Source organism: Aedes albopictus, chromosome 1, assembly GCF_035046485.1.
Source record: "Aedes albopictus strain Foshan chromosome 1, AalbF5, whole genome shotgun sequence".
NCBI classification, from domain to species: Eukaryota; Metazoa; Arthropoda; class Insecta; order Diptera; family Culicidae; genus Aedes; species Aedes albopictus.
Genome location: NC_085136.1, coordinates 332,760,145 through 332,776,469, shown reverse-complemented (window position 1 = coordinate 332,776,469; position 16,325 = coordinate 332,760,145). Strand labels below are relative to the sequence as shown.

The 16,325-nt window shown below is 40.1% G+C and overlaps 1 protein-coding gene and 1 long non-coding RNA gene across 7 annotated transcripts; both read left to right on the top strand.

Annotated features, from left to right (window-relative positions):
• Positions 1-354: 354 nt before the first annotated feature.
• On the top strand, positions 355-7,259 carry LOC134285798 (uncharacterized). 5 transcript variants are annotated; one of them, XR_009996657.1, is made up of 10 exons: positions 355-583; positions 656-1,569; positions 1,898-3,066; positions 3,315-3,453; positions 3,514-3,956; positions 4,023-4,479; positions 4,541-4,965; positions 5,215-5,666; positions 5,737-6,816; positions 6,881-7,259. XR_009996657.1 is itself a non-coding variant. In XM_062847357.1 (3 exons), exons 1-3 carry the CDS (start codon positions 5,869-5,871, stop codon positions 7,149-7,151), a joined length of 441 nt encoding a protein of 146 aa, XP_062703341.1. In that variant the 5' UTR covers positions 5,673-5,868; the 3' UTR covers positions 7,152-7,259. The 5 variants fall into 5 exon arrangements, 1 of the variants encoding a protein (XP_062703341.1); XR_009996656.1 differs by having other exon boundaries at positions 656-1,573; XR_009996655.1 differs by having other exon boundaries at positions 656-3,066; positions 4,023-4,241; positions 4,353-4,479.
• An 865-nt stretch (positions 7,260-8,124) lies between these two features.
• Positions 8,125-15,611, top strand: LOC134285807 (uncharacterized). 2 transcript variants are annotated; one of them, XR_009996677.1, is made up of 10 exons: positions 8,125-8,578; positions 8,645-9,079; positions 9,140-9,643; positions 11,041-11,344; positions 11,474-11,606; positions 11,674-12,321; positions 12,389-13,499; positions 13,563-14,972; positions 15,030-15,198; positions 15,404-15,611. It is a non-coding gene; the product is annotated as an uncharacterized LOC134285807 (long non-coding RNA). The 2 variants fall into 2 exon arrangements; XR_009996676.1 differs by having other exon boundaries at positions 11,041-11,606.
• Positions 15,612-16,325: the final 714 nt, after the last annotated feature.

Below are 16,325 nucleotides of genomic sequence, written 5' to 3'. Positions count from 1 at the left end.
GCAATCAGTGAAGTACTAGATTGAAAGTAGTGAGCTGGATTTTTGTATGGTGAGATGATCCATTCTCCATTTCTGCGATGAAATGGTGCAAACAGCGTGGGTTATATGATTTCTTGCCTAATTTGATGCTGTTTGAGCAAAATTTTGGGTAACTGTGTTGTTGAAGTTGCAAGAAATCAATAATACAACAACACAGTTACCCAAACTTTTGCTCAAATAGCATCAAATTAGTCAAGAAATCATATAACCCACGCTGTTTGTACCATTTCATTACAGAAATGGAGAACTGATCATCTCACCATACAAAAATCCAGCTCACTACTTTCAATCTAGTACTTCATTGATTGCTTCCTATTACATTTAAATTTTCATCTTATTTTGTAGTACTAGTTTTGACAGTTTTCCGCCATGGCATTCATATAACATTAAAGTTCTCTTTCGCTATAGTACCTATCAGCAATGCGCAATTTGTGATGAGTACCAAGGGATCACCACAGCTCTGCATCGACGGATTTCCATTCACACGACACATCGTGAAGGAGGACACGATCTACTGGAGATGTATACAATTCCGTGCATTGCGGTAAGCATGAGTCGAACATATGTATTTGAAGTTGAACTTTAATTTATAATGAAACATCTGTTTTTCATACAGATGTCCCGCAAGGCACCGTCAGCGACGTTCGACCGGAGCGTTGGAAGTTGTTTGGGCAAAGCACAATCATGGTATTCTGGAGCGAAGGAAACGTGGCACACTGCGAGACATTCTACTACAGCGCAAACGGATGAACCAGAAATCCGCTCCATCTGAAGTGAAACCACAACCGACTACTAGCGCTGAAAATGACAAGCCAATCCCGGAAGAAACATACGCTGCGGAATATCTGCTAGCAGAGCTAGAGGATTTCGTTTTAAAAAATGACTAATCGTGAATATGTGGCATTCTAGTACTTCGTTAAGTGTGCGAGAACACTGTTACTGTTATTGTTCGCGATATATTTATCATTTCCCGGCCACCGTTGTTTATTGACATTGTTGATTGTGCCTAATAAACGCACTTCACTTGTTTTGCACTAGTACTTCGTCAAGTTGCAGAGCATTTATCGGTATCTCTGCCGACGCAAAGCGAGCTAAAAACCAATAAATTTTTATTTACACATATTTTGTTTTATTCTAGTACTCCATCGTACTCCAGATGGTATTGATGGTTGAATTGCTGCTTATTAATAATTATTTATCCACTGTAGGTCATGAAGCCGTCATCCATTACACCATGAGCCGAAAAGGAACGCCCCAGCTGGAGATCGATGGGTATCGCTACACGAGACAGAAAATTTGCAAAACCACAATTCGATGGGAGTGTCTCCAGACGAAAGGGTTGGTTTGCAAGGCACGAGCTACCACCAGTAACACCCCAAAGGGACTTGTGCAGTACTACAACAACACACACAACCATCCACCGCACATGGAACGACGGAAGGCTGGCGAACTACGCAAACTGAAACAACAAACGGCGGAGAGGCTGAAGCTTTTACAACCCGATCTTTCGGAGATCCATTACAATGTTTAGTTAGTAATATACAAAACCTGATAATCTATTACATAAAGATAACGTTGACGACAACACATATCTGATACTCTGTATATCATTTGCAGCGGTGATCGAAAGACATTTGGCGAAATGACAAACTTCCGAACAAATAAAAGGGCGAATTCCTAGAAGGAATAGCCTTTGCTCAAAAACAGAAGGATCACCTAGATATGTATTTAGTCATTTGTCATTTCGCCATCCGTCGTCGCCCTTTGCAATGAAGACTGAAACACTATGAATTGAAATATTCTAGTACTTTAACATGTTTTTATCGTTCATATTTTAATCAATTTCGACGTTTTACAGATAGCACCTACTCGAACATTCAGTATGTAATGAGTTCGAGAGGAGCGCCCCAGCTGGATATCGAAGGGTTTCGCTTCACAAGGAAACATAAAGGCAAACAAGCTATCCAGTGGATTTGCGTGCAAAACAAAGCCATCCAGTGTAAAGCACGAGCTACTACTACGTCACGAGGGATGATGCGTCAGCTGATCAACATCCACAATCATCCTCCTCAAATGCAGCGACGGAAGGCGGGCGAACTGCGTGAGCTGAAGCGCCAAATGGAAGAACGGACGATGTTGTGGCACGATTCCGCAATGTGAACATAAATCACTAGAAAAGTATATGTTGGGGCGGTTTTCTAGTGAAACTGGCAACACTGGTCAAATACGAAGATAGTCGAGGAGCATGCAATTTAGAGTACAGTTGGAAGTAGAATGCCTCTATGAAGATTTTTTGTTTTTTTTTTTTTTAGAAAAGTATAAGTCAAAAGTTGATTATGTTGTACATGTAAGGACAAACGTCTTGAAATCCCGTTTAATCAGTGCATCAGAACTTCAAACGCACAAATCTCAAGAAGCAAGCTGTTCTTGCTCACTTGTAATAAGCTTAAAATAAGAAGATCAGGTGCGCTGGTTTGGTTGACGAAGAGATTTGTGCCCCCGAAATCGTGAGTAGGTACCAAAGTCAGCCATTGTGGCGGCCATTTTGGGATCCTAACAAGTCTGTCCTTAAAGATATAAAGATTATAATTTGTTCTCGTCATGCATACTTATAGATAAATGACTTATTTTGCTAAATCAACTTTTTCATAAATATACCTTTAACATTTCGTTGCATTGAAGTGGATTTAGCAGTCCTAAAAATGAATCAACTATGCAAAGTTTAATTCCGGAGTTATTTGAACCGCCTCTGAATCGAATCAGAATGCTAAATAATTGTGACGTATATGACTAATCGCTAAATAATTTCCACGGCTCAGTTCTAGGCTATTTCGAAAACGGACCACTTCCACCCATCCACTACCACACGACAAAAAGGGGATCTCTTCAGCTGGAAATCGACGGCTATCGATTCACAAGAATGAAAGTTCTGCAGACCACCATGCACTGGTCTTGTTTGCAAACAAAGGCACTTCGCTGTAAGGCTCGAGCCGTTACCAATAACGACCTGCAGGGTACTATTCGAAGGTACGTTAACTATCACAATCATCCGCCTAGTATGCGACGTCGCCAGCACGGGGATCTGCAGCGGATCAAAGAGAATCGAATGACTGTGAAATCAAAGAAACAGTGACATGGTGAATTGTTAGTCAAGTTAGCAATTGTTTTGTTGGAATAAAATTACATTACCGAATACGCAGAAGCGTTCATTTGTATTGTTCTGTGGTTTATTCTGTACAGCCACTTCTAACCTATGCTGAATTTAACTATTGCAGATATTAGTCGGATCGAGGCCAACTACGTTTCCAGTAGAAAAGGAACTCCTCAGTTGATGATCGATGGTCATTGCTACAGCAGGCAAAGGGTTCGCTTACGAACAATTCGATGGCGTTGCGTGCAGTTTAAAGCTTTACAGTAAGTATTCTAGTACTTCCTTTTCCGTTTGCATATGTTCACTGTGGTTCAAAATTTAAGTTGCATGTCACGGGCGACAACCGATCGTCAAAAAGGCGGTCAGATCATTTCAGTCGATGGAACACATAACCATGAAGTGATCAAAGAGAGGAGGAAGAATGGCGAACTTCGAGAGCTGCTGGCCAGACGACATGCTGAACGAACCAGCACCTGCGTCAATTTAAAAGTTGAAGATATAAACAGTTGAATAAATCAGTCTCTGTATGCTATACCATTTTCGCTTTTTATGCAGTACTAGAATGTGGCGGTAAAATAATCTGTGAAGATAAATTGAATGTTCCAATCTTCTACACAGATTGCTACACATACGAAGAGCTGGATGTGCACGCCAAACTGAGCAAGAGAGGCAAGGTTCAGCTGATGATCGACGGCTTTTCGTTTTCACGTGAAAAGATTCGTCCGCATACCATTCGATGGATTTGCAATCAAGCATGGGTTTTGAAGTAAGTTGTAGTTCGGTAAACGGTGACATTGCTGTTGATAATAAACGACTTTTGTTATTTTTACAGCTGCAAAGTTCGAGCCACCAGTGAGAAAATGAGTGGAAAGCTAATATCGGTCCGAGGAGCGCACAATCATGGCGTTGTCAGCAGTCGGCGAAAGTGGGGTCAATGTAAACTCATCAAAGAACAATGCGAGAGGGATTCGGAGCAGTCAGTGGAACCTCCACGTAAAGGAGGAAGACCCAAAAAGCAGCTGGAGCAGTGGCAACTGTAGGCTGTGAAAGTGTAATTTCTAACAATAAATACACTATTGATTTATGCATTACTTGTTTTTATTTAGTGTGTTTCAATGAAGGTTTTGTTGGCAATTTTCATAATTTATAAAATTTCTTTCAGGCAACTTTTCGTACGTAATGAGCCGTCGAGGTACGCTGCAGTTGCAGATCAATGGTCACATATTCACTAGATCGCAGGTCCGCGAAAAAATAATAATTTGGGTTTGCAGTCAAAGGAGAGCCCATCGGTTAGTTTGCTGCTGTTGTTGCGTCATTCTAGTACTTCAATCATATTCTCTCACGCTTCAGTTGTAAAGCTCGGGCGACAACAAGCCGAAAAGAGGGAAGCGCTATGGTTTCGCTGAGAGAAGACCACACTCATGATGTCATTACCGGACGGAACGTTCGTCGTAAAAAGATTGTGCCGACTCCTGCAGTTATTCTTTCCGCCACGGAATCAGATTTGGAATATGATGAATACGATTTGTTATGATAAATATATGCAAAGAAGAATTACTGCAATTATTATACGCTTCTCAATTGTTATTCTTACTTTCAAAGACAGTTTTGATATTTGACAAAGTATGTATTTCATGTGTTTCAGTTCCGAAGGACGTGGCCTACATAATGACCAGTCGTGGAATACAACTAACGGTCAACGGGTACATATTCTCTCGTCAAAAAGTCTCCACGCACTGTGAAATGTGGCGCTGCATGCTTTCGTACTCTCATAGGTATGTAGTTGGGCTTTGGATGATGTACTAGAACGCATATTGCTTACATTGTGTTTTGTAAAATAAAAATGAACAAAGGTTTTTGTTGCAGAACTAGCATAATTGTTTCCAAACAATACAATTTAAATGTCAATCAATCAAACAAGCAAATGTCAATCAATAGTTATGGTTTTCTGTTGTTCTAGTACTACTTTCATTTGATACCTTGCTTGTGTGCATATAGCTTAATTATATTACGTAAATCTTCAGGTGTCCAGCCCGGGCTAGCACGTACAAACCACGAAACGGTCAGGGTGCTCGAATTTCTCTCCGAAACCAGCACAACCATCCGATCGGCGCGACCAGCCGCAAGCATAAGAAACAAGCAGTAAATAAATCACCCAAGTTGTCAAAAGCTCTCGCCGTAAATAAACCAAAGGCTTCCACGGAGCAGTAGCAGTATAGTTAACATTAATATTCGCATCGCCAATAAAGGTTTCTTAAAAGTTTAGTGTGATTCTTTTCGTGTAGTACTAGATTTACCTTGGTGGTTATATTTTGATGTTGGTTAATTACTTTTTATTTCTAGAAATCAGTGACATATCTTTCGTGATGACCAGAAGGGGCCGAATGCAGCTTTCAGTCAGTGGGTATCTTTACACTCGAGATAAAACACGAGGTGATTCACAGTTTTGGGCGTGCAACCAATCAAAAGTGCTGAAGTAATTTTTTTTTTTTAGTTTTAAGCTCTTTCAAACTAGTACTTAACAATTACTCGTTTCTCATTTTCAGCTGTACTGCACGGGCCACTACACACAAGGTGCAAAAGAACGGCTCACCGAGGATAACTCTACGAGGACAGCACAATCATGAAGTGATCACAGAACGACGAAAATCCGGAGCGCGTGCCCGCTTGATCGAGAAATGCCGGAAGGATCGTGGTCTTGTGCCTTAATATCGGTTAAAAAATGTAAATTTTTACGAATTTGCGGTATTGAATGACTTTTAAAGATGGATTAACTTTTATCTTAACCTAGTACTACCTTCACAAAAATGATATATTTTAAAATATTGCAGCTATCATTTTTGTTCTAATAGGAAGCAATCAGTGAAGTACTAGATTGAAAGTAGTGAGCTGGATTGTTGTATGGTGAGATGATCAGTTCTCCATTTCTGTAATAAAATGGTACAAACAGCATGGGTTATATGAACTTTGATAACCGTGTTGTTGTATTATTTATTTCTTGCAACTTCAACAACACAGTTACCCAAACTTTTGCTCAAACAACATTAAATTAGGCAAGAATTCATATAACCCATGCTGTTTGCACCATTTCATTGCAGAAATGGAGAACTGATCATCTCACCACACAAAAATCCAGCTCACTACTTTAAATCTAGTACTTCACTGATTGCTTCCTATTAAACCAGAGAACACCCAGCTATCGGAAAAGGAATTCTTATACATGCAAATTAAGGCTCTAGGAGCAACGTTTTAAAGTGAATACCAGTTCAATCACAGGACAATCAACGAACGACGCAAAACCGGTCAACGAGCCAAGCTTGTGGAGCAATGTTTTCATGAAAGATGCTTGAAGCGATAGCGGTGATATCCATTCTAATACTTAATCGTTTCAATGATATTAATAAAATGCTGTTACATTTCGAATGCTTAATTTATTTGCTCTAGTACTACAGTTACAATGCGTTGCAATTCTCATTACTAAAATGATTTCTCATTAATTCAGATATCTCATTCGTCATGAGCAAACGAGGTAAAACTCAACTTTGCGTCGATGGATTTCTCTACATGCGCGTGAAGGCTAACGACGAACTGCAGTACTGGTCGTGCAATCAGTTCAGGGTGCTTGGGTAAGCAAATGTGCCTTATATAGTACTAGATTTGTCACTGTCCTCTATTCCAACATTGCTACAGCTGCACGGCTCGTGCCACAACTGGAAGGGGGAAAAGAGACGGCAAACCGATTATCAAGTTGCGCGGCTTTCACAACCACCGGATAATTATGCAGCGTCGAAAACCTGGCGAATGTGCTAAATTGAAAGAGCAATACGCCCGTGAACGAGACGGGTTACCAGATAGGGCTAAACATGGTGTACCAGAACAAACGAAGCCGTTATCAATACCAGCGGTATCACAACCGTCGCTTTTACCGATGGCACAGTGCTTTTTGAAGCAAGAAAAATGAATGTGAATTGATGAAGCATCTTTTTCGTTATTCTATTACTTCGTCGCTTATATATCGAGCTGATATAATGCGAAGTACCGTGTTATTTCGTGAGGTCTGTAGTATGCAATAGATCCCAAGTAACCAGTAAGCATTTAAAATAGCATTTCTTCAGCATTATAGTAGCCTTTACGACAAGGCGTTTAATGCTAATTAGCCGTATATTCGCCTATAGTGCTACCTCACAGCAGGTTTTGGCAAAATAACGGGCTGTCTAAGTGCAACACCTTCAGGAACGTCGTGACGAAATGTCAAAGTAGCATAACGCCTGGTCGAGTAAAAAAAAATCAAAAATAGATTGACGTCTGCTTCTCGTTCTCTCAGCCCGCATCCTCGCTTCATCGTCCATCCATATTCCAGCTGGTGCTAGGGGATACTTTTTGCTCATTTTTGTAGTGGGTTTGAACTTACGATTCGGAGATTGATCATATGTGCTGCTGATTCTGCTGCTCCTGATCCGCGATGCTACAGCTGATCCGGTGGCGTGCGTTGATTTTATCGCCAAAATAAAGAATGATTGGATTACAGCTTCTGTTTCAACATCCAAAACTTGTTTTAAAATAGATATTTAATTGTGGTAGAGCGTTAACATTCCTCCTTTTATCAAATCAGATGCACAAATTTGTAAACAGAAGCATAGGCTCTGTAAGAGAGAGAGAGACAATATGTGTTGCCAAATGCATAACACATCTCCCAACCTCTTTGCTCTTAGCATTTAAAGAGCAGCTGAAAAGCATTCTGATTGCTCCGAAGTGAAAACACCTCAAGCAGTTGAAATGCTAATTAACAGCCAAAAGCTTTTGAGCAGCACAGCTTATGCTAACTCAAGGCAGTTATGCATTCGAACTGCTTATGTAGGGCAGCAAGCAGTTCAAATGCATAATACGGGCTACTGTACGGCTTATTCAAATGCTTAGTGGTTATCTGGGATATTATTATCAATACACTTAAAAACGTTGAGTTAGATGCTGCGATCAGGGTTTACAAGAAAAGTTATTAATCATCCAAAATCGTGTCGTGCCATAAACGATAAAGTTGTATCAAATTGAAAAACTAGAAATCATAAAATGTATAGTGAAACCTCATATCTTTGTTCTTAATGGAAAAAAATGTCTGTTGTAGTGCGAAAGAGAGAGAAAAAAAATTAAATTATTTCGTTCAAAGCTATTTCTAAAAAATATGCAATGTATATCGAAAAATTTTCACCGAATCGTACACACATTTGACATTATTACAAATTTCGTTGCAGTTGTCTGTCCAGAGGAAATTTCCTTTGTATTGAATTACCGAGGTACGCAGAACATGGTGATTCGGAACCACTTCTTCGTTCGCAACAAAATTTCCCAACGGTATCTTTTCTGGAACTGTGCCCAGAAGAAAGCTCTAGGGTGAGGGTCTTTTTAATTGACAAGTACTTCTGATTTCATAGAAATTATTCTATTACCTCATTATAGCTGTCGCGTTCGAGCTACAATGCCACGCCCACCCAACAAAGGACCTGTCATATGCCGAGGGGAACACAATCCCGAAGTGGTTTCCGAACGACGAAAGCATGGCGCTCTCAGAGAATTACTGAACAAACGAAAGCAAGATAAAGATCAGTCGAGGGCAAAGAGATGCAGAAAATAGAGAATAAATAAAATTGAGTTGAAAGTGCTTATATTATGTCTCTCTAGATTTAAATATCTTAATTTTTCATATAGGAGATTCATTATGTATTGATGTATTACAGATAACTATATCAGCGATAATGCATCCGAAATGGATATATGCTACATGGTGACAGCTCGTGGAAAAACTCAGCTGGTTGTGGAAGGATATCCGTTTACCAAACTCAACGAACGGGCTCATATGACGTTCTGGGCGTGCTGTCAAGCTAGACCCTTGAAGTAGGTAAAGTGTAGTACTAGATCAGCATCCAATTTTGTCAACTCCATTCTCGTTTACAGTTGCAAAGCCCGGGCCACAACATATCGCGCTTCGAGGGATGGAAAAATCACGTTCAGAGGAGAGCATAACCATGGCAAAATCCATGAACGGCGCAAAGCGGGTGCGCTCAGAAAACTACTCGAGCAACGTGACAAAGAAAAAGCTCGTCAAAAAATGTTGAAGTCAGTGGGGATTGTCTATGAATAAATGAGCCACATGAAATGATGCTATTTTTGTCTATCGTGAAGTAAAAATGGCATCATTGCTTGATTCTAAATGTCATAAGTAATGTTGCCAAATATTCAAATCTGATTTGAATGCTGAACAATAAATGAAAACTATCATTTAGATCGGATCAACGTCCTAACTCATTGTTTTTGTGTGAATATTTTCAGGCGATCTACTACAATCAGTGGAAGACTATAGTCAAGTTCAAACCGAATTTGAAATGCCACATCCGGAGATGGCTGGAGTGTCTGTACTGTATAAGCGTAATCCAGTCGAAATAATAGGCGACGAAAAACGTAAGTAGTAATGTTTACATTTCAAATTACTTGGTAGCAGAACTGCCAGATACAATCAAAACCTACACACCAAATATTGCGTATTTTAGTGAGCACTACTCCTAGTTAGTCTTATTTTTAGTTCATATTATTGAAAACACACAAGGAAAAATGCGCTTGCGCATTCATCCAAATAGTAGATTCCTTTAACGATTACCTGCAACAAAAATGGGACCCTCTAGAGGGTAAACTTCAATATTGCTTAGAATTCTTTTAGAGACAAAGTTGAAAGTAATTTCCCCCGAGAGGGTAAACTCATATTTTAGAGCATTTCCCCAAGAGGGTACACCAATGTTATAACGCCTAACCCTGAAAGCGTAAGCTAAAATGGTAATCTCTCGAGATCATATGCCATGGTTAGCAGCTAATATTTACCAAGTAGTGAACACGGGAGACAATTGTTGGTATTCAAAAGAAAAACCTCTGCCATTTCTGATGACCACTCGCAAAGAGTTGGCCCGAATGAGTGAGAACATTTTGGATAAGACAGTAGCCTGTAAGTGTAGTCTTCAAAACTCTACGTATTTCATGCAGTGTGTAAAAAATCAAAGGCTGAAAGTGAAGATTGACATTCTCATTTTTTCATTCGTGTTTGGCCACATTCAATGTCAGCTGAATGCCTCTCTTTCTTCATTCAATTCTCTGTCTCGAATATTTTTTCGCACTTCGTAAAATGTCCAATTTCTATTAACAGACACACAATCCGACTTAATGGACAAATAGAGCAGTTAATTAGTACTGCAATTAACTACTATATACAAGTTTTGAGGTGATTGGAAGAATAATCGGGAGTTACGGTCTAGTTATATTTCTCAGAGAAAAATGTCAGTGACAGAAAAATGAATGAATAAGTGAGAAAATTCATTCACCAAAATGAATTTTATTTTGATCCATCATTTGAGAATCTTCAAAATTCACGTTGAATTTTACTCACTGAAAATGAAAATTTTAAACTCTGTGCCTTTTTCCAAATAAATAATAATTTTTTACTAAAATTACATTTCAATCTGATGTTTGTAGTACTAGTTCTTAGAGTTTTTCGATTGATGAAGGCACGTTTGCATTAGAGTATCTGGCAGAAAACCAAAAAAGCGTAGTTGATTGTCGCTAGGGATTTCGATTTGCCTTTCATGTCACTCAATTTTCATACTATTCAAAAAGTAAAAAATGAAAAAAAAGTCTATACCACAAACATTTTATTATTCAAGTTTTTTTTCCTGAAAAATTGTCGAAATGTCAGGAAGAAAAATGTTTTTTTTTTTCAATTTGAGAATGAGATGATGAAATAAATTTGTAGCGATAAGTCAAATTTAAAGTTCTAAAAAAATCTGGTACTAATTCCTTTGACCCCGTTTCAGATGCTATAGACCCCAGCAAAGACGTCAGCTTCGTATTGCAAGGCAACCGTCGCAAACTGTATGTCAAAGACCACTGCTACTACCGGAAACACACTTTGAAAAATCACACACAGTGGCGTTGCACTGAATACAGAGCCTACGGGTGCCTAGCTTCGGTGAAGGTCTCGCGAAACGGATTACAAATGACTCTCCAAGGAGTGCACGACCATCCCTTCAAGAAGGAGCATCGTCGAGAAGGCCAGCTGAGAGAACTTATGGAAAAACGAAAGCAAACGGTTAACGAACGAAAGCAACAGCGCCGAAAGTAAACTTGTAACAACATTGAATCAAATATACTTACCCTTTTGAATAATTTTAATCTTGTTTGAATGTTTCTGCGTGTAGCTTTTTGATCTGCAAGTGCTGCCATCATTCACTGTTGGTTCAATTTCAGAGCTGCCGAAGTCGTTTTTCGTTTTGAGTGGCCGAGGAAATCTCCAACTGTCGATCGACGGATACGTGTTCACGCAAGAGCTGGTCAAGAACAACGACATAGATTGGGCTTGTTCGCAATCAAAAGTTTTGCGGTTAGTGTCGATCTAGTACGTCATTCTGTAAATAATCCCGTTATTAAAAAAAATGTTTTATTTTTAGCTGTAAAGTTCGCGCGACGACATCTCGTGGGAAAGATCGCAAGGTGCTCTCAATTCGAGGCGAACACAATCACGGGATAATTACTGAACGTCGGAAAAGCGGTGCCTTGAAGGCTCTGCTGGAACAACGCAAGAAAGAGCGCGATGAACGACGAATGAGATTGGGTGGAGTCTTTTCACCAGCAGTCTAGAAAAATATGTTTGATTAACAGTGCGAGAATATTATGAACTTTATAATCTGATTTCAGTAATAGATTTGTTGGTGGTTTCACCTCTCCTTAACTATTTTGACAATCTCAATAAACAATTTGTCATTTTAAATGAGCGTGAAAAGGTTACCAAAGAGTTGCGACGAAAATGATTTAGTATTGTGCAACTGGTAGTAAATCCTTTGAAAATGTCAAGACTAATACAATTGATTGATTGTTGTACTAGAATACGTTTGCATTATTTTCGTTTTTCAGTGTTTTACACGGATGAACTAATCTTCAATGCGCTATTTGTATGCGATCTGCATTCTAGGGATGGTGACGTACACTACAAGCCGTCGAGGTCGTCGACAGATCTGCTACTTCGGACACTCATTCGAGATGGAAAAGGAACGGAAAGGGTCCACTAGCTGGCGGTGCGGTCAGGCAAAGCCTCTTAAGTAAGTTTCGTCGTAATAGAATCGATAAAAATACGAAATGCTCATTGGTTTGGTCTTATGTTTTCAGATGCAAGGCCAGAATTATCGAGCGCATTTCAAAGTACGGCGACCCAATGTATGAAATTGTGCGTTCGACGCATAATCACGACATTATAACTGAGAGGAGGCCACGAGGGTGGTTGAAAGATTATAATGAGCTATCAATAATGAAAAAAGAAGAACAATAAATTCACAGTTCCTTGGCATGTAATCTAGTACTACTTTTTGGAATTAAATTGTTACAATGGACTCAAGTAGTACATCACTACAAACCTATTTTGGCGAGTAATCTAGTACAACCCATCTACATAATTTAGAACTATTTCGGCTGGCTATAAAGACCTGAAATTACAATCTAGTACAACTATACAGCTCAATGTATATTCCAATAGCAACAAAATAATCAACTTTTGTACTATTATAGGACACTGTTACGGTTCGGCGGAGTACTCAATCAGCCTCAAAGGCTCCCTGCAGTTGATGGTGCAGGGATTTCCGTACACTCGCCATAGCTGCAAGGGCGGCAAGGTCTACTGGCGGTACGTGCAGTTCAAGTCACTTGGTTGTCGGTCTAGGGTTCGTACTCACCAGGAGCTGATCGAGTCGATAGAGCACGAACACAATCACGATCGAATGTTGGCCAGGCGTAAACGAGGAGCTTTGAAGCAGTTGATGCAAGAGAGGAAGCGCGAGAAATCTCTTGTTGCACTGGATCAGTGTGACTTGGTTGAACTTGACTGGGTTGAATAAAAGTTTCTGTTGCTAGATGACCTTGCTGGATTGTTAATGTCAATAATAACTCTGAAAAAAAAGTGTGACTGCAGAATGTGATTGAGTTTTGTCTTTCAGAACCCGTCTCATTGATACAGGTGATAGCTGTAGTACCAGACGAAGCGGAACCTCATCCCTATAGCTATAACTATCGTGGAAATCTTGTGTATGATAAATACACCTTTTCCAAAACGGCGGCTCACGGGACGGGCAACATTGTCTACTGGAGGTGCACGGGCTATCGTAAGCATAAGTGTAGAGCTACATTGAAAACGCGAGGCAAGGAGTTGATCGTGGTTCGCCAGGACCATAACCATGAGCCCTTCGTGAAGGGAAGCGTTTTCACTTCCGATTTGCCAATTTGGAAGGTAAGATTTTCTGTACTGATGAATTGTCAAGGAATTTAATTCTGATTATTTTTATTTTTGCAGGAAACAACGGGATCTAACGCTCCTTGAAATTTACCGTTTGACTTTTTGCTATGAGGCCACATTGGAATTTACCTAATAATAATTACAAGAACAATACATTACATTTTTGCAAACAATAATCTTCATTGTTTTTGTACCATACCATTAATATAATCTTGCGTTCTAGTACTACACAACTTCATACTAACGTTACATTTGTATTCCTCCAGGGAAACTTCTGTCGATTTCGACAATGCCGCTCATATTGAAAAAGATCAAAGTCAAGCGTACAAAACCGCCATCTCCGTTGAAATCAGTCCCCGCAATGAATGCCCCATCTGAACGTCCGACCGTGGTAAGCGCCGATCCGGATCAACTACTAAGGCTGGACAACAGTACAATTTCCAAAGACAATATCGTCAAGCAGCTATCGAACGGCCATGCTCTAGTACTGCTGAAGAGGACACGCGTCAAAGGTTTTTGTGTGAGCTGTATTCGTTCCATGCAGGATCCGGAGTACAAGAAGAAGTTGAGCAAAATTATTACCTACTGCTCGGGATGCCCCGGTGGGCAGTGGATCTGTGAAGCGTGCTTTGATTCCAGTCACGATATAAAGAACTAAATGAATAAAAATTTAGATTATCTAGCTACTATTGATTGTTATTTCTTATTCTTATTATTGTTTATCAATACTTTTCAAACTAACAGAATTCCGATCATTTTCAGGTAAAGCTCTGTTCCAGATCGGCAACCGAAACTCGCTGAAGCTTTTCTACAGCGGACACTTCTACACAAGGTCCTACACGGCGGAAAAATCAAGCAAGTGGGTCTGCGACAGGAAAAACATGCTCAAATGCAAAGCTCGAATACGCCTGAACCGAGACAAAACTTGTGACGTGCTGAACGCCAATCACAACCATCCGGCTCGAAACCCTAGAACTATCGGAATGCTGATCGATTTCACCGATCGAGATTTGAGCACCATGCTCCAGAAGGATACCGTCAAAGAATCTCCCAATCCCAATCGTTGCGGAATAACTAAAATGAAAATATAATGAATGAATCAACCAACATTTTTAACTGTCCACATTCTATTACTTCATCTCACGAATCGTAGCATGACACTTCACTAAAACCTCTCCTTGACTTTTTGTTCCAGTGCACAAGATCATGAAACTACAGAAACGACTCTACTACCTCAAAAAGGTGTCCGGAGAGTTTGTTCAACACGGAGAAAATCCAGTTTCTTCGCAGATTGAGTACTTGCAACGCGATCTGGATGTGCTTACGGGGACTCTACCGAAAATGGAGAACGCTCCAGCATGTAAGCCATCTTCCGTTCCGGGATTCGACTTCCCTCTGACCGAGCAGGAGGAAATTGAACGCTTGGAGACGGAGGTACGAAACGATCCGTATGTCCGGTGCCAATATGTAGGTTCAATTGATATTATAATGTGCATGAGTTCAAATTTTATTCTTCGACAACAGGTGAACTATCTTATCAACAAAAAGCCAGCGCCGATGAATCTAATACAGTTCCTACCACTGGTGTTTTCCGATGAGGCCCTTATTGCCTACAACTATCATGGTTCGCATGCTTCCGGAAAATCTAAGCATTCGATGAAGGCGTACACCATTTTTTCGGAATGCTTTTTGGGTGAGTGGAAGTTTTCGTAGTGTAGTACTAGAATTGTAGATCTAGTTAAGGAAATTTCGCAAGCATTTAGATAAATGAACATGTCCAGATAATGTGTTACTGATTCACGACGAAGCTTTGCGGAAATTCCGATCAAATTATGATTCTCTGGAAGTCGTCTGAAGTTATTAAATTATTTATTTTATCATTTATGAAAATATTGCAGAGGCTTTCGAAGGAGAAGGATTGGATATGGACACATTGACCAAGCAGCTGGTAATGGCCATCAAACAGAGCCGGAACCGTATGCGGCAACGTACATTCCGAGCGAAGAAAACGCTACAACGAATCAGCAGCGACAAGGGTTCTGAGTGATTAGTGTGGAATGCGATGTTCTTGCTTTCTGAATTTGAATAAAGATACGAAAAAGTGAATGATGAACTGTGATGTTATATGACGTACTAGATTGAATATTGTTGCTCGGTTGAGTGTATAAATAATGTTTCTTTGCTAACAATTTGAACCAAATCTTAATTGAACAGGAATTGTCGACGTAGCTCCAAAAATGATTCTGATGAAATTGGAAATGGAACGTTTGGCACAGCGCATTAACGAGGGCCCTTCGACCGTAGGTGGTGAGGACGATTTGAGCAAGGTACGATCACTTCGCAAGGAGCTGAAACAGTTGGATGAAGAATATCAAATGCTCAGCAAAGCTGCCGGTGCAATTAATAAGCCCAAGGTCACCGGATTTATGTTTCCCATTAGTCGCGAAGAGGACATCGAACGGCTGGAAGCTGCTGTTCGCTGCGATAGTGACATTCGAGCTCAATATGTGAGTTAGTCCGATACAATCTCATATTAGAATTTTTACTAGCAATTCCCAATTCAGGTCGAATATCTGAGCGTCACAAAACCGCTACGCCAGGGCGTTGGACAGGTGTTCAACAAGTACTTCACCGACGAAGCCATGACCAACTACAACTGGCACGGTCTGGATAGGGCACAGTATCCACGGACGCCAAAGAAAGGCATGCAAAAGTATGATATATTCTACGGTTGTATGATTGGTAGGTTTGGACAGTGGGAGTACTAGAATCATGATTAACATTGGTTTTGAACTATTCCAGATGCATGGGAAAGTCACG